General features: G+C 44.0%; 1 protein-coding gene across 1 annotated transcript; it reads left to right on the top strand.

The window, feature by feature from the left end:
• Nucleotides 1-1,162: 1,162 nt before the first annotated feature.
• On the top strand, nt 1,163-20,585 carry LOC115390760 (arf-GAP with dual PH domain-containing protein 1). Its single transcript, XM_030094757.1, has 11 exons — nt 1,163-1,634; nt 3,962-4,092; nt 4,852-4,943; nt 9,718-9,800; nt 9,915-10,027; nt 12,121-12,267; nt 12,999-13,082; nt 13,196-13,258; nt 17,430-17,501; nt 19,136-19,367; nt 20,106-20,585. Exons 1-11 carry the CDS (start codon nt 1,547-1,549, stop codon nt 20,132-20,134), a joined length of 1,134 nt encoding a protein of 377 aa, XP_029950617.1. The 5' UTR covers nt 1,163-1,546; the 3' UTR covers nt 20,135-20,585.
• The last annotated feature ends 1,291 nt before the right edge of the window (nt 20,586-21,876 follow it).

Raw genomic sequence — 21,876 nt, 5'->3', positions numbered from 1 at the left:
CATACACATAAAAGTTGTTTATGCGTGCAATCATGAAAAGTCATTTTGAAAATGACTGTCAAAAAAACAAAAAGAAGATAAAATGTTTATTTCAGAATCATTTTCACCATGGAGCCACTATAGAAGGGCCAAAGAGCCACATGTGGTCCCAGAGCCACAGCTTGAACACCTCTGCTCTACATGTTGATATTCAATATTACTTATTTAATATTTATTCTTAATTGTTTGATATTTTAACTTTTGATTGTACTTGTTTTATTTCGTTTTGGTTATTTTGTTCTTTTTTATGGTAAGCATTAAAAGTAAATACATTTATCTTATACAGATTATGAAAGAAAAACAAAAGAAAAAGCAAGTACATACCATGAAGTAAAGAACAGGAGTAGGTTGAAGAACAGTGTCTTATTTAACCCCTACCCCATTCCCGTAACATAAATACAATATTGTAAAAACAATATATCGTAAAATACATAGATGACCTTATGTGACTTAAATCATACAGTGTGAAGAGAACACAAATATACATCTTAATTTTCACACTCTTTTTCATATAATTGCATAATTGACTGTTTAAACTTAAACTTAAATTGATCAATATTTAAACATTTTTTTCATTTTGTTGTCAGTTCCATTCCATGTTTTAACGCCAGCCACAGAAATACACAGAAATATACTTGTGAGATTAATAAAGTATTATAATGTACTGAGTGAAGGCCCGGGGTGTTCAACCTACGGCTCTGGAGCCACATGTGGCTCTTCAGTCCCTCTGTAGCGGCCCCATGAAGCTTTCACGTCATGAAACGTGAATAAATATTCAACTTATTTCAGAATTATTCAACTTGGTTCTAAAGGGGCTCAAATAAAGGTGCAAGTAAAAAAAAAAGGAAAACAACAAATGGGGGGGGGGACATATAGAACAGCTTAAAACTGAAATGTCAAGAATAAAAAAAAAAAATGGAATATGGCAGGAAAAAACACAAAGCTGTTTAAAAAGAGGTAGACTGGTTTGCGGCTTGGAAAGTCACTGCAGGTCTTCAGTTGATGGAGGCTGCAGACCCTGCTGTTCTCCTGCTGGCCTGCAGGCTCCGCGGCTTTTTGCACGTCGATCTAACCTCCAATTATGCGGAAAAGCAAGTTGGAACAACCTCTGCTGCAATTCACTTCACTTCCTCCTGCGTGGGTCCAGTCTCTGCTGCGTAAAGCGCCGCTCGGCTCCAGGACGGTGATCAGGCCGGGAGGAGGAAGAGGAGCCACCTGAAGCCGCGCGACACGTCCCGGTGCCTTCAAGGAGAAACCACAATGGACTGCTGCTGGAAAACTTTCTGAAAAAGAGAAGGAAGGGACGTGATTTGTTGTTTTCCTCTTCTTCTGCGCGTACCTGTGCGGACTTGCCTGCGCGTCAGAGCGCGTGGAGCTGCGCGCAGCCCGGTGGACACACCTTTTTTTTTTCTTTAAACGCGGAGCCCCCACTCAGAAGTCTTCCTCCTCTCCATTTCTTTCCTTTTGGCTGTCTGAAAGCGGAGGAACGCGCGAGCTGCACGCCGACATGTCCGCCAACGAGAGATCAACGCGCGCGCTCCGAGAGATCCTGCTGAAGCCTGGAAACGACGCGTGCGCAGACTGCGGCGCGCCAGGTGAGTTCCAGTCACCTGTGGACGGAAAAGCGACACTGTGGACCTCTTGAAACGGGTTGAGGACGCGCAAAGCAAAGCGTTCTCACTGGAAACGTGTCGGAAGGCGAAACTTTGCATCTTCAGCTGAAATATTTGCGTTTTGTCAATGTTTTGTGTTTACATGTCATTGACATGGAAGGTTCAAGTGGAAACATTAGGTTTTGAGTTTCTGCAGCCAAGTTTTTTGTTCCTATGTCGTTTCAAGTGAAAATGCAAAGTGTGGCAGGAATGCAAAGTTCTGTTTCATTTGAAATATCGTGTGGATGTGAACGTTTTGAAAAACAAAAACTTGAAACAGACAATGGAAACATTTTTTTCTGAAAATGAACAACTTTTCTGAAACTTGATAAGTTTCTGCCTTTTTCTAAGACGTATTTCTCCAATGTCAGTTAAAGAATTCAGTGTTCGTTACATGAACTTTACCATGAAACAACACATGTTGTAAGATACTACAGTAGTGGATTAATTTTAGTAGGGAATAATGGGCTGATGAGCAGGTGAAGCCTCCCTGGAGTTTCCAGGTGAAGCTCTGCAGAAGAAACCTTCATAGCTGAGCAGGTCTGAACATGTGGAGACGAGGACTTGAACCCTCATCCTGCTGAGCACAAGGCATCTGAACATCTCTGCAAAGAAGTGTCATGCAACATGTTGATTTAAGATAATGAAGATGGGCGATTTCGTTGTGTTAATAGTTCTGTTTGGTGATGGGGGTGTAGTGTAAAGCCCTGTTGCCTCACATTCACAAGCACCCTGCCTCCAGCTGAATAATGAAAGCCTTAATTAACATCCCACATGCAAAATTCACTTTCTGATGGTTGTTTAGCAGAAATTGTGTTTAAGGCGTCAGAAATTAGGAAAGTCTGTCTTCTTCTTCTGGCTTGCTCCACTTTTGTGCAGATGTTTGCTCAAACAGGCGATCAGAGTTTTTCCCCTCAGGATGTAAGTTACCTTTTACCTCACATTCTGCGTCACAGGACGTTGACACCTCTGTGAAATTGTTGAAAAACTGTATAATATGGGACTTTGTGTTTTCAATGTAGTATTAGATTTTAAAAGTCTTGTTATTTATAGTAGAATAGCTGCTCAGCTGGAATGACATCACTTAGAAGTTGCCTGTCTCTTTATCACACATGTATTGTTTAATCCCTTCACCCAGATTGAAGATTTTAAAAATGCTCTGACTCCGTATCGTTGACAAAAAGGGAAAACTTAACTCTTCTGAAATGCTGCTAATGTGCACTCACATCACGGCCGAACTGTACATGTGTGAAAAGATGGACCAAAACAGAGTTTCATGACTCCAGTCCATGTTCTCCTGGGACTCCGTAGTTTTCTAGCTGAGTTTTTCCCGTAATAACATCCCAGCCTGGTCGTCTGTCCATACCAAATGTCTGCGTTCTCTCATTGTTAATGTTTATTCCACTAATGCTAACTTAAATTCCACTAACTTGTGACTGAGTGCAGGCGGTTCAGTCAAATCCTCGTAAACATCCTCTGCAGTGTCGATTTTCTTGCTGTACTGCCCCCCATGGGCTTTTTTTTTTTTTGTTTTGTTTTTTTTTTTTTAAATAATTTCAGGACCAGATGTCAAACAAAGAAAATCTCACCGGTTTGTTTGAGGTCCTTTCTGAAATACACGAGACGTTTCTGTCATTGTCAGACACTGTCATGTGTGCATCACACAATGCTCCATTATCGTCGTCTCCCTGATGCTGCCAATAAATTCAGGCAGACGCTCCAGCCAGCCAGGCACATCCTCGTCTGAGGTTTACGGTTGGGACATTCACTAGAGCGCTCCTCGCTCAGACGTCTGAGGTTTGACGCGACGCAGCAGACGCTGTCTCTCACACACAGAGAGGTGATCTGTTCCCCGGCTCGCCGTGCAGAAGGTCAGCAGGAAGTTAAGACAGGTGCGGTTCCTGCTAAGACGATATTTCTTGAAGTGGAAGAGGAAGAAGACAGAGAAATTAGCCTGTTCGATTTGTGGCTTTGTGACAGCGATGGAGGTGAGGCCCCACGCTTCACACGTACAGCTCGTATTGATTTGGGTGAATTGATTTCTCTCTCTAGTAAGTACTTTGAGTTGCCATTATCCAAAGTACAGAACTGGCAGACAGAGTCCTGAATGTGTTGACGTTGTAGGAGTTAAATAGTCTATGATGACGCGACTGTTCAAGATATCTTGTGATAATAAAGGGTCGTCTTTCAGGAAAACGCTCCATCACCCTGACTTTGCTCTCCTCTCCCACACTTCATGAGCTTCATCTCTCCATCCGTTCCCTCCACAGATCCCAACTGGGGTTCCTGCACCTTGGGGGTCTTCATCTGTCTGGCCTGTTCTGGGATCCACCGCAACATCCCCGACGTCAGCAAGGTGAAGTCCCTGAGCCTGTCCCGCTGGGAGGACCACGAGGTCCAGGTGAGGAGCCAGAGCCGGCAGCAGTCACACATTACCTCCTCCAGGTGTCAGGTCCTGTTGGGTAACAGCATCAGGCACCCGGAGATCGCAGTGGATTCTCTAAATCAGAGAGAACCAAAAATCTGTTTTGAAGCCAAAATAAAGAAACCTCACTAAGGCTCCGTTTCCATGACAACGTTTCAGGTGGTAACTTAGTTTTTCCGTTTCAGAGAAGTTGAGCGTTTGCACGTCTTTGGATTGATGTTCTGATTGAGTCTTATCTCGAGCAGCTGCATTTCAGAAAAGTTTCCTTTTCCCCGTTTCCACAGAGAGTCAGAGCGTTGTTGAAAAGTTCCACCTTGGAAGCCAGTTCAAAGAACTGTTGTCATGTAAAAACTGACACCCCAAAACGTAATGAACAAGAATATGAAAACCTTTTAAAGTGTTTAACTGTAAATATCTCTTTCACACACATTCGGCTACCCGGTGTTTGAGTGGAGATTTTTTGAAATCAAGACATCATTCCTGATCTGAGGGAAACATATTTGAAACATTAGTCCGTCTTCTCTGTGCCTGGTACATTACGCACCCCCCCGTTCAGGAGACTTGGGAATCAGATGATACATGATAAGGCCTCTCTGCACGTCTATCTCTTCAAATATTTGTAGTATTTATAATCTTGGCTCGGGGTTTGTTCAGGGAATCCTCTCGTCCGGTCGAAGCTGTAAAGCCGTGCGGCTCTGAAGCAGCGTGTTGTTAATTCCATGTGTGTTTTATTAGTTCATGGCTGAGAACGGAAATGAGCTGATGAAGAGTAAATACGAGGCTGCTGTTCCAGTCTACTACTACAAACCAACCCACAAAGACTGCCAGTGAGTAACCACACCTTCCGCTTATGTATCCACTCCTACACTTTAACGAGTCCACCTGTGCTTACATGTGTTGTAGCTTCCTGCAAAGTAAACACTTTCAGATACTGAACATAATTCATGCTCTTACAATGCAGCATTTATCAATGTGAAACCGGTACCGTTGAGTACCAGTTCCGGGTATTGGTGCCGTATCGGTTCAGATGTGTACGGTACCCATTCCTAATTATTTTTATGATTATTGGATGAATCGTTTGTTTGTGGTTCAGCCTTTATTTACCCAGGAAAGTTACTATGAACATATTTTCTCGAAGAAGAAAACAAAAACGCGAGAATGGGGCATTTTACAGCATTTCATTAAAATAATTTGTCTAAGACATCTTAAAAGGAACAAAATGAGCTGAATTAATGCCTAATGAACAATAATTAGACACAAATATAAACCTCTGCCTCAACCTTGTCTCAAAATGTTCTGTGAAGATGCTATCCTCCCACGTTTGGCCAGTTTATTAACACAAAGTTTTCAGATCACACGTCTTTCTGAGGATTTTGTGGGGAATTGCTTTCACACTTTGGATGACTTTTTTCCTAAAGCTTTCTTTTCTGATGAATTTATTTTCTCCTGTTTCTTGAACGTTTCGCCAGCTGCTTCCACCATCTTCCTGACGCCGTTGGCCGTGCTTGATTGAACTGATTGTTTGTTTGGACCTAGAGTATAGGTGATGAAGTTGGATCACTGTTACGGCCGATTCTCAGCTCCTGCAGTTCAGAGAAATGAGTCGTAGCTTTCAGTACTGCTCAATCATTCTGTTCTTCTGTCAGGCTACAAGGTGTAGATCACTCCTGGACACCGTATTGCGACTCATTATTATTTTAATAATAATTGACTCTGATCAAAGTGGTTAATTATTAACGTGAAATCTTGACTGAGTCGCACTTTGCTCACAAACTATTCAAGTTGCAATAACATTGTTTAATATCACAGTGATAACATACCGAAGTCAATACAAGTACTTAAAGAAGGGGTCAAAGATAAGGCCCGTGGGGTCAAAACCAGCCCACAAGAGGCTCCAATCCGGCCAAACCAGCAAGAAATTTGTAAGAATTTCAAAGCAAACAGGTTTTTTTGTTTTGTTTTGTTTTGTTGCTAATTGCAAAAGATTAACGGACACAACACGAACTGAGACCTGAGCTGAGATAACAGCGATGAAAATTAACTAACTGGCATTGGCCTCAAAGCCAAGCTGTCAGGGTGAGTTTATAACAACCAGCATAATGCAACGGCTATAGGAGACGTTTTACCCCAGAAGGTTTCATTAAAGGTATAGTGGACGATTTTCTCAAAAGTCGAAGCCAAACGTCTGTTACTTGCTTTTTGAAAAACGCGCACGCGCCAGACCATCCTACCTGCTCTGCTGTTTCCTCCCGAGGAAACGTCTATCAATGTCGGAAGCGTGCGAGCACGAGCTCATCTCCCCCGGGCGTGCACGGCTCTGTTTACAGCTTCTGCAATCGGCCTCGCTCATAAAGCTTATTTTCCGAAACAGTTACAGTTTCATTATGTCAGACTCGCCATCGGTAAGTACTGGCTGAAACCGAAGCTCACGGGCTCCATAAACACTCTGAATGCGCATGCGCAGTAAACGGGAAGGAGCGCGCTTGACGGCGTTACGCAAGCATTTCTCCAGCGTGATTGACATGGTGGAGGACCAATAGTTGAGATTCGCATCCCGCATCCCATAGGCTGAGAACATCGTCCACTATACCTTTAAAATGGGATTTATTCAGAGATTGTTGTAATCTTGGATTGTAATTGTTTATTTTTGTGAAAATATAGATGTTTTAATCATGGATACTCTGCGTCAAAAAATTAAAGGTTATTTGGGACTATTTTACTGTTCTGATCTACTCAAGATTGAGTTTGGCTGTGTGTGGCCCCTCAATTAAGACGTGTTTGACAAGCCTTATGCAGATGATGTTATTTTATATGTGGATTTATCATTTTTCTTTTATATCAAACATTCTGTAATTTGAAATTTGCATGAATGCAAAGTGAATGGAAACAAGTCAGTTTAGTCCAGTCAATCTCTTGAAATGTCGGACTGTCTGTCTTTCCATGTCCCTGTCTGTCTATGTCTGTCTGTGTCTCTGTCTGGTGCATACTGATATCACAGTAACGCTAAAGTTTCAGTACATACTGCCTCAGTTTGGAGTGGCGTGATGGATGCCTCAGTACAGGCCCAGTTTATTGCTGTTTAACTGAAATCTTGGTCTAAATGATCCCTTCAGTCATTTAACGATTCATTTTTGGAGTCACTGGAAGTTAAACCTAATTGTTTCACCTGTGTTGGATCATAGTTTTCTTCGCCCTTGAGGATTCAGCTTTCTGCTGTCACATCCGAGCGTCTTGTGCTTCCTTTAGAAAGGCCCCAGTGAGAAACGCCCATTCAGTCCCCGTCGTGCCTTTGGCAGCACTGCACATGTCTCTTGGATGTGTTTCTTTTTTGGGGATTTTCTGCTCCGCCGCCCGGCAGATTCTGCTCAAGCTTGGTCAAGTCATCCAGGGCGTGTTTGATTCATTCCACAGATCACAGTTCAAGCTCTGACTCTTGATTTCTGGCTCAGGCTCAGCCTGATCCCAGCTTGTGTTTTGTTGAGGGTTAATTGTGCTGCAGGCGTTCAGTTTGCATCATATTTTCATATCTGTAGTTTCATCTATTACTCACTTCCTGTTGAATGATTCAATGAATGGAAATGAAAACACAAAACATCCATGTCTTTGTCTTATCACTGTTTATTGTTTGAGTACTCACAGCTTTAATATGAAGGATAAGAAAGCGTATTTTATTGATCCTCTTGGGGAAATGGCGTCTCGGCATTGAAGCCATGCTCTTCACTGTTTGGCCGCCACGGTGCGGATCCTGGGGTCAAGTGTCAAGTTCAGGGACCCACAGCAGTAACCTGCGAATTTCAGATCTCACCTCTGATTGTTCACCTTTTTCCATTCTGTTGTTGTGTCAACAGAGTCTTTGCCTGAGTCAGTTTGACTTTGACTTTCTATAATTAAAACCCCTAAATTTTGCAGAGCGAGACAATTTATAAAGTCTTTTTTGAAAGAATGTTGAAAATTGACTCGTTGAGATGCATGTATTGTAAGACATGGTGCACTTTTGAAAAGGTAAATGTAGATAGGACATTTAAAAATATATAGGTATATAGGATCTGTTCAATATAAAATTAGAAGTGTATTTGAAAGGATTAGTTTAAAAAAGCAGAAGAAGTGACTGTCCACATGGGGAGTTCAAAGAAGAGGGGTGGAGTAGCAAATGCTGGTAATTCTTCTCAAACATTAAAAGTGACAGTAGTAATATGAACTCTTTACCTGAATTCACTTTGATTGTCTCCACTCCAAGCTTTTCGAGTTCTTCTGCTGGGTCAGATAACCAGGAGAGTCGTGTTGCCTGTTCACACACTCTGCTTGTGTCTCAATCTCTTGTAATGTGCCGGCCTAGAATGTGAGGAATGTGAGGAATGTGAAGAAAGGGACGTTTGGGAACGAGTCGAACATCTCAGGCTGGGTGTAAAATGCAGTCGGACCCTCGAGATGCGTTCATGTGGGGGAAACGGCAGGTTTCTGCCCTTCAGAGAGTGAAACTGAGACAGTGCAGAGGTACGAGGGTCAGTTCATTCAGTCGACATGAGCTTCACCCCTGAAAGCTCCGTCTCCTCCAGCTCTTCATCACAGTCCTTCACCTGGGGCTTTATGTCCTCTTTTCCTCCTTCCATCTCATGGCAACTTTTAATTTCCTGCTGTCACAGACTGATTCTTAATTCCAAGAGACACGTTCGCAATATAGATCTTTTCTCCACATTTCTCTTCATTTCGGATCTGATTGGTAACAAAAAACCACGAGAACAATTATATGACATGAAGATAAGAGAGTAATACCACAAAGGAAAAGTAAATCCGATGTTTTAAAATCAGAGAAAAAAAAGTGAGACAAAACTAGAATGATAAAAGTAAAAGTATTTAGTGAAAATGATAAAGATAAGAAGAAGGAATCACTTTAAAACTACAAACATGCTAAAATGATTGAAATAAGAAAATCATTTATTTACTTTATGAATTTCTATTTCTTTCTCAGAAGGTTGTTGTTGTTTTTTTGCTAATGGCTCAGATTTAAAAGCACCCATCTCCTCCTCCCGTCCTTTTACCCTCCAGGTTCTCCAACTTCCTCCCTCAGGCCAAAAACATGCATGTCAGGTTAATTGGTGACCCGAGATTGCCCCCAGGTGTGCATGTGAGAGTGCACGGTGGTCTATCTCTGTGTTGGCCCTGAGACAGAGTGGAACTGTCCAGATTGAACCCTGCCGTCGCCCAGAAGCAAGTGGGATTAACTCCAGCACCTCCTCCAGCATCCCGCCACCGCGACAGGGATAAACAGCTCAAGAAAATGAATGAACGACGAATCACAGCAATGATCAATACGCATTAAGGTTACACAATAAATGGCAAATAATCAACGTGTATATTGCAGCTATTGTGACAAACTGAACTGAGATAGAATTAAATACTTTTATCCTCTGGGAACTCAAATGGACGCAATCCTGAATATTGAACTGAAGGGAAAATCTGCCAGGCTGCTTGATCTGAGCGGTTTCCTGCTCTGATTCTGTGCTAATCGATCCGCCCGTCCTGCCGCTCAGCGCCGGTTTCAGAGTGGAGACGGTTTGCAGCGCCGTGGCGTTGACGTTTCAACGCCGTGTGTGTGTTCAGGGTGCTGCGGGAGCAGTGGATCAGAGCAAAGTACGAGAGGAAGGAGTTCTGCGAGCCCGGGGGGAGGTTCACCTATGAGGAAGGTGAGCGCGCACAAACGCACACACACACACACACACACACACCACACACACACACACACACACACACACACACAGTGTGCTAGCGTGAACTAACCCTGCCCTCCCACCCTGCAGGAACTCGAGACGGCATGTTGCTGAAAAGGGGGCGGGACAACGGGCAGTTCCTGAGCAGACGGTTCGTCCTTTCGGAGAGGGAGGGGACGCTGAAGTATTTCACCAAGTATGACGTGAGTGGCCCTTCAGCCGCAGAGGCATTTACCCCCGTTTCCATGGAGATGGCGTCTGTGTTTCATAGAAGTTGTGTTTTTTCACCGTCCCCACGGAGTGGGAGTCAGACGGTTTTCTAAACATTCTGTTTTCCCTCATTCAAGCAGAAAAGTTGCATTTTCCCTGACTGCGAGCGCCGTCGTCATGTAAACACACACCCAAAACACGGCCAAAGTGTTCCGCTGTTGTTTAAATGGAGCCTCAATCAGATCACAGAGTGTGCTGCAGACTTGATACATGCACACACAACCTCAGCTGTGCAATCAGTGTACCTGCCAGGAGACGGCGGCGTGCACGGCTGCTGCAGCGTGCTCAGACAAGCTTAACCAGCAGTCTGCTCTGTGGACTCACTCGGATCTACACCACCCAAACCAATTAGGCCCGGAAGCAGTGCCAGCGCTTTGTTAGTCACAGTGAAACCAGCTCAGGGAAACTGGGAATAACGTATTTAAAGGGAACTGTCACTCTGCTTTGTGAAATCTGCATTTCCGGAAGTGTTTCCAGCTCACAGGTGAATGTTTCTCTTTCCACTTGGTATTCTCCGAGTGAATCTGCCGACAAACAGGCGAAAACAGAAGAGAAGCTGCAGTCGGGGCTGTGATAAAAGCAGAAACGGTGTCAGCCGCCGCCGCTCGGCTGCTCCGGGCTCCTAAAGCCTTTGAGCTGGCTGGGATTCAGAATGGGTGCAGCATCGGGGCACGAGTCGAAGCCCTCCGCCAATTTGTCACCTTCAGTGTTGACAGACACGAGTGAATTATCATCACAAGTGAAATCTCCTGCAAATTGCCAAAGCTGTGTGTGTTTTCCCCTGAAAACGGAGGAAAAGAAGCAAAGACCCGGACGTGGGCTCGGCTTCCTCAGTTCCACAGCGTGGCGCTTCGCTGGGATCAGTGTGGCTCCTCAGGAATGATGGCCACCGCTGACGCTCAGATAATCGCTCCTGCTGTTATTTTCATGGATGCTGAGCCGACCCTTCTGTGGTTAGAGGCTGTGGTAGAAGAAAAATCCTTTCCTGCGTCATTCAAGTTCATTTTGTGAGCCTGAGCCTTGAAGTGATCACAGAGAGAAATACTGATTGACACTAAAGATCACAAGGCGTGGATGAGTTCAGCGTGGAGTGTCAGAGTCCTAGAATCTAAGGCCACTCTGACTTTTATAAAAACATTGCTCTAACCTCTATGAAAGTGTCACACTAATGTTTTACTCCCATAATAACATTATGCTCCGTTTGACCCCACAGCGCCCACTAGTGGCCCAACATGCTGACTACAGAATTTTCAAAATGTTACGATACGAACACGAAACTTCTCTGAAACAAGAACGAGAAAAGCAATAGATTTTCACTCCAAGTATTGTCAAGCCGCCGGGGCTTCAAACAAATTATTGCAGATGCTGTAATATCTTTGCTAAAAGGTTGTTTTGGGTTTTTTTTTTTGTTTTTCAAACATGTTGGATCCTAAATCCCAAAATAGTTTCTGTTGATTTCTCTTGTCGGGAGTTCTATAACTGTTTGAGTCATTGATTGTTTGCAGCAAATAAATACAAAGCAATATAGCAATTATTCCTGTGTGAAGCAGCTTCATGCTGGAACGAATGAAGGGCTGGAAGCAGCGGTTAGTTTTATCATTACTGCATCAACATTGGCTGATTGTGGCGTCTTACTTTCCGAAACGCCCATCTGTAACGAAGAGGGCACGATTATCTCGGCTGGACTCCAATTATCTTTGTGTGAACTTTCAGATTGCTGCTGCACTGAGCGGTCCACTGACAGCTATCTCATGGTCGAGAGTTCAGCAGGATTTCAAATAAGATTCAATCCTCAATATAAAGTCATTTATCAGTCTTTAGGTTTTTATTTTGCATGTTTGTGTGCAGCATTTAAAAAAGCTCTCTGAACTTCAGTTTCTTAGATCTTAGAAGATCCTCATGGCCTAGATACCAGGTTGTTTAGCTGTGAATTTTAACAGTCATGCATGTGCTTCTCTAAAACTATCTGAGTTGGGAACAAATCGACTCAGACGTTTGACATGACCACGTTTCCACGTTCTTTCAGGCTAAGGAACCCAAAGCCGTGATCAAGGTGGACACCATCAACGCCACCTTCCAGCCGGAGAAGATCGGAAACCCCAACGGCCTGCAGATCACCTACCTCAAAGACTACAGCACCCGCAACGTCTTCGTCTACCACGACAGCGGCAAGGTCCGCCTCTCCGTCGGGCTGTCAGCCTTCTCAAGGCCTCGGAAGACTCATTTTTTCCCGTTTGAACCGGAACTGTGTGGGACGGCGAGATATATTTGAAGGTCGCTTGACGGAAGCCGTCGCCTCTTTCTTTCCCCGGTCACTCCTTAAACCAGCTCCGGGTGGCGTTCGGATCAAACTCCGCCGCCGATCTCGTCAAAACACTGAGAAAGTTGTTGTTGAGGGAAAGTCTGCAAACCTTTGCAGAAGCATCTGTGGCTGCCGGTGGAATCCATTAGCGGATCAGGCTGATGCACAGCATCCATCTCTCTGTGTCTTTTGTAAACACGCTGAAATATATGAAGCAGATCCGCGTCGCCGTCGGGAGGAGGATTTATCCGTGGCGTTCTGAGACGTGTGAGTCTGGGGAAAAGTCTGAGTCACAGTCGTAGAATAATGTCTCATTTGGGAGGTCGTTTTTCCAAAAGAACAGTTTGACTTTTCTTTCTTAAACACCTCGAACTCTGGAGCTGAGTTGAGTAATCTGGTTCGATTTTGAGCTAATTCTATATCTAACTGGGAGCTTTGTGTGAGTGTAGAAGTCGTGTTGTTGCTGTTTATGTTCCTTGTATTTGACTGTCGCTTGTTCAGCCCACCTGTGAAGCTATCCGTCTGTAAAATCCTCTGCGACTCTTTGTCTGAATGACAACATTGTGAAGAAACGTGTCTTTATTCTTTTCCCTCTTCCATAGGAGATTGTCGACTGGTTCAATTCAATCCGAGCAGTTCAGCTTCACTATCTGAAGGTGGCCTTTCCCGGGGCAACCGATGCCGAGGTGAACACACACATACTCTCACACACACAATATCTCTATGTACAGTATATATGTCTCCTATATGCTTCCCAGGTATCAACCAGTGACCTGTTTTTGTTGCTGGTTGCTTTCAGCTGGTCCCCAAACTCACCAGGAATTTTCTCAAGGAAGGATACATGGAGAAGACGGGGCCCAGGGTAGGACACCCCTCATCTAAAGACATGATTTAGATACACCAGAGGTGTCACACCGGTTTTATTTCAGGGGCCACGTACGGCCCAATGCCCGGCGAGTGGGTCGGACTGGATGAACTTTAAATTTAATTTGACATTTGTCTTTGTGGTGGTGCAGAGCACACGTCAGGGGTCTGAAATCTTTCACATAACAGGAGCTGTTTCAGTCCATTTCCTCCAAATAATATTCAGCTGGAGCCACAAAACATGTTAAATCATCAAGCAGTTTTATGCAGATCGTGTCACACGGTCCGAAAGAACAGAATGATCTTCAGCTCCTGTGACAAAATCTGAAAAGTCTCTAAAAATCAATACTTTAAAGGCAGGAACTGGTTGCTTGGATGGTCTAAATAAAACAACTTTACTTCTGAGATTTCATGGAATGGAAGGCAAAGTATTGACATTTCTAAGTAGAAGTCTGCATACATGTTAAAAACAGACTCTGATGAAAGTAAAGTATTGATTAAATATTCGATATGCTAAGAGCTGCGATCGCAACGTGACTTGGATCAACAAGATTTAATGTTTGGATTTGGACTTCCAGTGTTCTTTCACTTCTGGGACTCAGCATTTTGTTCTGGGATTTATTTATTTTTTTATCTGACGTTTCCATCAGCAGCATTTCTTATCTTTGCTGTTTTTACATAATTTTTACTTGGTTTTTGGCGTCTGTCTCCTCTGTACCACGTATGATGCAACATTGGAGAAATGAGGTGAAATAACGATCTGTCAACGCAGGTCTGAGCGCCGGAGCGCAGTCTGATCGGTTCACATGTGGAGCAGCCACATTTTACAAATTGATCTCACAATAACGCGTATTTCAGATATTATTCAACATGTCAGAAAACTGGCTGGCCTTTATTTTTAAAAACCAAAACCAGGAAGTTTTAGCATTCAGACATTATCAATGTAACTTTTAATTCCTTTATTGACCCTGTTATTGTCACTACTGTAACTCTGGATCATTGGTAGAGATTAAAGTCTGTAATGATCCAGTTTGACGAGTGTAAGGAGAAGAAAATAGGATTATTTGTGTGGGTCAAATTGAGAAACAGAGCAGGTGACAAATCTGAGAAAATCAAATCTGCTCAGTCAAGCGAAGTGTCTGATAGTCAGTGATCAATCATGTGATTTCAGGGATGGCAACTTAAATCAAGTTTAGGTCAAATATCTGATATTTACTTTATAAAGATCTGCAGTAAATAAAAATCTAACTTTCAGGCTTCTTGCTGTCAAAAGCAACAAGTGGTGTACAATTTAATGTTCAAAAACACAACTGGGCTAAATGCATCTTTTGAAAATGGTCCAGCCCAATTTCCATATATATATCTGTCGAAAACGCAACTTTTTGGAAAAACCGGAGCCGTAACTGTTACTGTGGCCTTGGTGCACAGTAGCAGCGTTTAAAAAAAGTGAAGTTTTGCCCTCGTTTATAACCTGTGGTTTCATGATAAAAACAAACAGCCCAACATGAAAACTACACAGTGAGCAGCGTGAGGTGGCACGGTGTGGTTTGAGCTCAGCTGTGACGGAGAGAGCAGGGAGCACCTGCAGTGAGTTCTAGTAGCTGGCCGGGTTTAACAGGGGGCAGCTCCAGGGACGAGCGAGCGAGGCTCCGGCTCTGGGAGGAGGAGCGAGCGAGGCTCAGGCTCTGGGAGGAGGAGCGAGGCTCAGGCTCTGGGAGGAGGAGCGAGCGAGGCTCCGGCTCAGGGAGGAGGAGCGAGCGAGGCTCCGGCTCCGGGAGGAGGAGCGAGCGAGGCTCCGGCTCCGGGAGGAGGAGCGAGCGAGGCTCCGGCTCCGGGAGGAGGAGCGAGCGAGGCTCCACAGAGACGACAGCAGGCGCCAGGCTGACCTGCTGCAGCGGACGACTGACGAGGAGAACTTCAGGCTGGTTGTAAGGCGGCTTTGCAGGGTTCTCCAGCATTTACGTCCAGCAGTGTCTCAGACACCAATAAAACTCTGGGCTGTGTCTGTCCTGTGCAGGAGGACTCACATGAGAGAAAGAGTAGCTACACAGTGTTTCTGCCGTGTGAATGCAAAACATCCGAAATGGAAATGTAAAAACGATACGCTGTCAGTTGGAACATTGTTGATTAAACGGGGTTAAGCTGGCCAAACCTTTAACGATAATGGAAAATCTCTCATTCTTTACCAACAATATCTCTGATTTACATTTCGGTTGTATTCAATAAGGAAGTGAATGAAGAATAATAATGGCTCCTGTGTGTCCCTCCTTAATGTCTGTGATGGACAGAGAGAGAGAGGATATAGAACAGGTTGGCTATGGGAAAGAGAGTTAAATCCCACCTTTATCTGATTTAATAATGTCTAACACAAAGTAAGTCAATGGTAGCATTTTCAGAATGTGAAGATGCGTCATTGCTTCTGAATCAAGGAGAAAATATGTAGTTTTAATCATTTGTGTGTTTTTTAGTTAGCCTGCAGTCTGTCGGAGCGTCTTTGGAGCGAATGCAGCTGTTTGAACCTTGAAAACTTCAGGAATGACTGGAAGAGGAGTTGCGCTAACAGGCTACCTGCTGCTTCCTCCTCCACCTCACAGACCTGCCGCTCTGTAAACCCGCCTGTCCGGCTTTCTAATGAGAAATGACTTGTTTGAAGGCAGACATGTGTTTCGATTGGGGATTTGTTGCACCTTGTTCCCGATGCTTCATTTGGACTTTATTGTTTTTGAGTGTTTGTGTTTTGATTAATGGCAAAAAAAGCAAACTTATCACCTGCTTTCACTTTTTTTTAATCATCCTGCAGCCTCCAGTTGTACACTTGACTTTCTCAAGATGTATAATAGAAGAAACTTTGTTTTTGTTTGTCTTCAGAAAACGGTTTGTCTTTGTGTGTTTTAGCAATCTGAGAATTGAAAACATTTCCTCCTGTGTCGCTGCAGCAGTACTGTAATATCAGCTGATATTATCGACACAAACCTTCAGCTGGAGACGAATCAGGCTACGAGATGAAAGATCTGGCAAACTTTCCAGAAAGACGACGAGCCAGTCGGGCGCCGTCATTCACTTCCTTTACATCCGTGTGACACATACTTGTGGTGAAGAGCAAAACGAGTCAGCCGGTCCGTCCAAAGTCGTAATGAGAGCATCAGACACTTTTACGAGGGCGATTTGGCAGCAGGCGGGATCTGAGTGATTCTGCCAGGAACTGGAGCTGCTCGAGCAGCCACAGTGAATTCTGGGAAGGTACCGCGTTGCTGCTGGCTTTTGAAAAGCTGCGCCGATGGAAACTTTTCACTGTGACAAGTTTCTCTATGAAGGGCCCGCGCCTTAAATATGAAGCAGCAAATGTTTGCCACGCAGAAAACAATCCGTGGTGACAGGAGATCTTCTCAGTCTGCCGAAGAAGAACATTAACACTGACAGAAGACATCAAGTGAAAATCACTCGACAGTAACAGTTGTTTTCACCGACTCACCTTACCGGCACTGTGGCTCTGAGGCTCCTTTAATCACAACAAGCTCGATGTCTTTCATGAAAGCATCACTGATTCCTCAGCTTAACAGCTAACGCTGCTCTCTTAGAATTTTCTACAACTTGCCTGGTGGTTTGACGGGCCAGATTCAAGCCTTTTCTGGCCCGCAGGCCTTATGTTTGACACCCCCGGTGGATGACGGGGGCGTTAATGAGCAACCCGCTGGAAGGAATTTGACCCGTCAATAAAAGTAACGTCGAACGCTGTCGGCTGAAGATCAAAGCTGTGAAGCTGTTTTGGTAAAATGTGAGCGGCAGCAGCATCTCAGTCACACCGCCTTATTTCCACAATGGAAAACCTCCTCGTTTCTCTGTCCACTGAGCAAATATTTAGGGGAAAATACTCAGAAAAGGCCCCTGAAAACAACCGGTGATTAAGAGACGTTTATTCTGGAGACGTATGAATAAAATTAACCCAACACCCGATAACGTCCCATCAAAGGGAAGTGATTTCCTCATTTTCTGCTCCACGTTCGACATTCTCAGATCAGGAAACTGATGCTCTCCTGTAAACCTCAGAAACTCGGCGTGACTCACTTCTCGATGTAAACCTCAGACGCACGCCACGTTTCGCTCCGGCACAATGGCGCTTTGTGTTTCTCCCGCCACACGTCTGACTGCGTTTCCTCTCCTCCACGCAGCAAACGGAAGGCTTCAAGAAGCGCTGGTTCACCCTGGACCACAGACGACTCATGTACTTCAAAGACCCGCTGGTAAGGCGTCTGCACACATCACAGACCGCAATGCTGCCGCGTGGAATCTCCTGACCGCACATTACCAAACAGGGATTAGGAAAGCGCCGTGATGGATTCTTGCGCTCTGGAGAGAGAGGGACGAGCGCCGCAGAGGGCGGGGGAGGGTCTGTTCTCATCAAGTCAATTAGATGGTCTTCAACATAAAGTGCTGCGTGGCGTTGTTTCAGTCCCACTTTAAATAATCACACGTGGCATTTTTTGCTTTGACCTTGCAGAAGGGGTTTCCTCACCGTGGAGTGAAATGAAAACCTTGTGTTCAACTTTCATTTCATCTACGATCGGCTGTTGAGAGGAAGATTCTATTTACTGGAACCATTATCATGTAGACCGAAGGAGACTGACTGTCTCGTTCTGATCTGAACACTCATCAGATCAGCTCATTGTTTCCGCTGATGTGAAAGTTCAGTGAAAAATGCGATAATCGAAGGTGGCGAGTGACCGGAATGTCCGGTGTTTCCCTGAGAGCGAAGTGGTGAAATGCAGTGTGGAGCAGGAGGATGTAGAGGAATCTGCCAAAAGCAGCGAGGCAGAGAATAAATGATGCATGGACAAAAAGCTGCAACATGCACGTGAGTGGAATTGGTTATTTTGCACTTAAATGCAGTGAAATGTATGGTGGTTCTTTTAGAGTCACTGAAAACTAAACAAAATTTTAAATACAGTTCCCACGGAGGAACTTATTGATAAAACTGGATTCATTCAACTGAATTTTCAGTTAGTATTTTCAGTTATTAAAGGACTATCTTATTTATTGTGTTAAAGTAAAAAGCCTGTTTGATTAAATAGTCTTTCCTCTGAAGACAGTTCAAACAGCGTGAGTGAGTCGGTGACGACGCCATCGACTAACACTGGAACCGAAACTCAGACAGGAAGAAGTCTGGCAGACCCGAAGCCACAATCAGAGTCACACCGCCACTTTCTGACAGTTCAGAGTGTGTGTGTGTGTGTGTGTGTGTGTGTGTGTGTGTGTGTGTGTGTGTGTGTGTGTGTGTGTGTGTGTGTGTGTTCTCGTATTTCTATCCTTGTTGGGGCCAAATGTCCCCACAAGGATAGCAAAACGTGAAACGACATGCCTTGTGGGGACCTTTTTCCGGTCCTAAGTAGGAGAAACAGTGTTTTCTTGACCATGTTGTTGTTACTGAAAAAAGTAAAAGTGCAAAAACATTTCTTTAGGGTTAGGCTTTGTTGTGGTGTGGGTTAGGGTTAGGGTAAGGGTCAGGGTTAGGGGCTAGACATGAATGGGAGTCAATGGATGGTCCCCACAAGGATAGAAATACGAGACTGTGTGTGTGTGTGTGTGTGTGAGCAGCTTCAAGCACAGAGAAGAAGTGCTGGCAGACGTGTTGCTGTTGGTGGTTGTTGTCACCAAACCACAGAACGATATTATATAAACATTAAAAATGACGAGTACATGGACAAAATGATTACTTCCCCAGACGGTTTTTTGTTTATTCACTGCAACAGTTTTTAACAGAGATGTGAAAAAAGCATAAATTCAAAAGTGGGAAAAAAAATCAAGTGGAAATGTTTCGTCTTGAACCGAAACCCAGTGAAACGCTGACCTTCGACCTTCATTCCCTCCGTGTTTGAAGGACGCCTTTGCGAAAGGTGAAGTCTTCCTGGGGAACAGGGACCACGGCTACAGCGCCTCGCCCGGTTTGCCCGCCGGCACCCACTGCAACGGCGCCTGGCAGTACGGCGTCACCATACAGACGCCCGACCGCTGCTTCCTGTTCACCTGCGAGTCGGAGGGCGACCAGCAGGACTGGCTGAAGCACTTCAACGACGTCATGAGCGCTCAGATGTCCCCCCAGGAGTACACCAGTGAGAACTTACTCATTTCAAATGAAGCATTGAGAATTTCACAGCGTCTGTCTGGATCCATGTTTGAGAGGAAGCTCTGGGCCGGGCGCGTCGGTTCATATTCCACCGGAGAGCTCTCCCCAGAGGCTTGATTCTCATTCTGTTACATTTCCACCAACGCAGAACTGGCTCTGTTCTGGTTTGTAAAACCAAGTATTGATCTTAATACCAAAAAAGGCCTTGTGTTGGGAAGTCACAAACATTATGACCTGAAAAACAGATTGTGATGATGATTTTCACTCCTGGAACTTTGGTTTAGTTTAGCAGTAGTTATACAGCCAGGGTTGTGAATATAATCAGTGTTCTGTTTACATGGAAACAGCAGAAATGCTGAAAATGATGCAATTAGCATATCGGGCCACAGGTTCAAGTTGAACCTTAACTATCAGTATTTGCCCCTTGAAGGATGATTAGTTGTGCAGCAGCTACAAGAGGGTAGAGTACAGAGTTACTTTATTGATTCCAAACTGTAGAACAAGAATGTAAAAAACACAGTAAAAGCAGTAAAAACAGCGATAGCCACATTGGAAGAAATTTGTTTTCAGTGGCTCCACCATTGTTGTGTAAGCAGTCACCCAAAACACTTTCCATGTTCACTTGGGAATGGAAAGTTCCTCAATAACTTGACTTGTCTGTCAAAGTAAAATTCTTTTTTTTTTTTTTTGGCTCTAACTTTGTGCTCTTTCCTTTGTTTTTCAGTGGAGGCCTTGTTCAAGCACAGGCCTTGATGGATCAGCAGCTTCTGACAGACGACCCAACTCTGCCGTCAGAAACCGGAACACCGTCACTGATATGGTCACACTGGAGCTTGTTGCTAAACCCCAAACACACGGCCACGAGGTTCATCCAGAGCACACGGGAGAACCAGTCCAACGATGAGCGCTACTTAACTCCGAAATCCTGTTGGTGACAGATGTGGAACCATACTGTGTGCCTCATAAGCACCGAACATTCTGAACTACAGGTTTTCCTTTGTGTTTCTGTTTGTCTGGATAATAATCTACGGTCTCCTTTTCATCATGAATACCATCCATGTTAGGTCCTGTCCAAAAAAAACCAGTCAAAGGAAGTATTTATGTAGATTTATGTTAAAATGATAAAACAGGCTTTTTTTTTGTTCAGTGAGATCCTCTCAGGTGTTTCCAGATGTGATAACTATAAAGATACAGACCCGCAACACTAAATATTTACTTGTTTTTTGTTTTTTTTGTTTTTTTTAATTAAACTATATAGCAGGGGTGGGGAACCCTGGTCCTGGAGGGCCGCAAACCTGCATGTTTTCCATGTCTCCCTGCTTCAACACAGCTGATTGCAATGAGGCTCGTTATCAGGCTTTCTGCTGGACTTGGCCATGAATCTTGATTCGATTCAGGTGTGTTGAAGCAGGGAGACATGGAAAACATGCAGGTTCGCGGCCCTCCAGGACCAGGGTTCCCCACCCCTGCTATATAGCTTCATAATGTCATTTCCAGTTTACAAACTTTTTGATCCAAATTAAAGTACAATTTTCATCAGTGGCTTTCAGTATTTCGCTCCGACACTTTCAGAACCCCTGAATTAGTCTAATACAGTGGTGTGAAAGATGAGGCCTGTGGGCTGAACCTGGCCCACAAGAGGCTCCATTCTGGCCCGCCAAACAACTAGGAATAATTTAAAAGGAAACTGTTTTTAAGAGATTTCTGAAGAGTGTTGGTCGGTAATGACCGGTCTCGGACCTGCGCTGAGATGTCAGCGATGCTTCATGGAAGCTGTCAAACTGGAACCAAGCCTCACCTCTATCAGGGTGAGTGTGTAACAACATTTCACTTAACTGTAGAAGATATCTTTACAGTTGGCTTTATTTTGAGATTGTAGTCAATTTTGGAAATATTCTGTGCCATAACAAAAAAACAAAATCTTTAAAAGGTTAAATTTAAGGGGTTTTCTGGCTTATTTTACCACTCCTGAACTAAACTGCATGTGGCAGCCCTGGTCTGATAGTGAGGAATCCTGAGAGTGACGCACTTGACTGTTCAGAGATGCTGGGAACACTACAGGCCTGCCGGCTCTTAGCTGGTGTGGTAGCGCCTCCATGTGGCAGGAGGAAGGCTCAGTTCATCACAGACATTGGTTCAAGTTTCCTTTTTTCCCCCCCATCTTGTTTTTCTTTCTGTCTTTTTTTATTCTTTCTTTTTTTGGCTAAAAAGGTACTCTTTATATTAATTTGTTCATCTTTCAGGTATTTCTGTGTTTGAGCGTTGCAGATGGACATGGAATATAAAACTGTTAATAACCTTTAATAAATATAGTTCTGCCAATTGTCAATGGTTTGGTCTCTTTATGTAGATAATATCTAAATTTCTAATTTTGAGCCTGAAAATTTTTCATTTTTATGAATTAATGCTGCTGAAATATCTAATTCCAAATCTTTTTTGTAGATAATAATAACAATAGTAATAAGTTTTATTTATAACGTACTTTACATTTGAGG

This window comes from Salarias fasciatus, chromosome 6, assembly GCF_902148845.1.
Source record: "Salarias fasciatus chromosome 6, fSalaFa1.1, whole genome shotgun sequence".
NCBI classification, from domain to species: Eukaryota; Metazoa; Chordata; class Actinopteri; order Blenniiformes; family Blenniidae; genus Salarias; species Salarias fasciatus.
The sequence above is the reverse complement of the archived record's forward strand: the minus strand, read 5'-3'. Positions and strand labels throughout refer to the sequence as shown.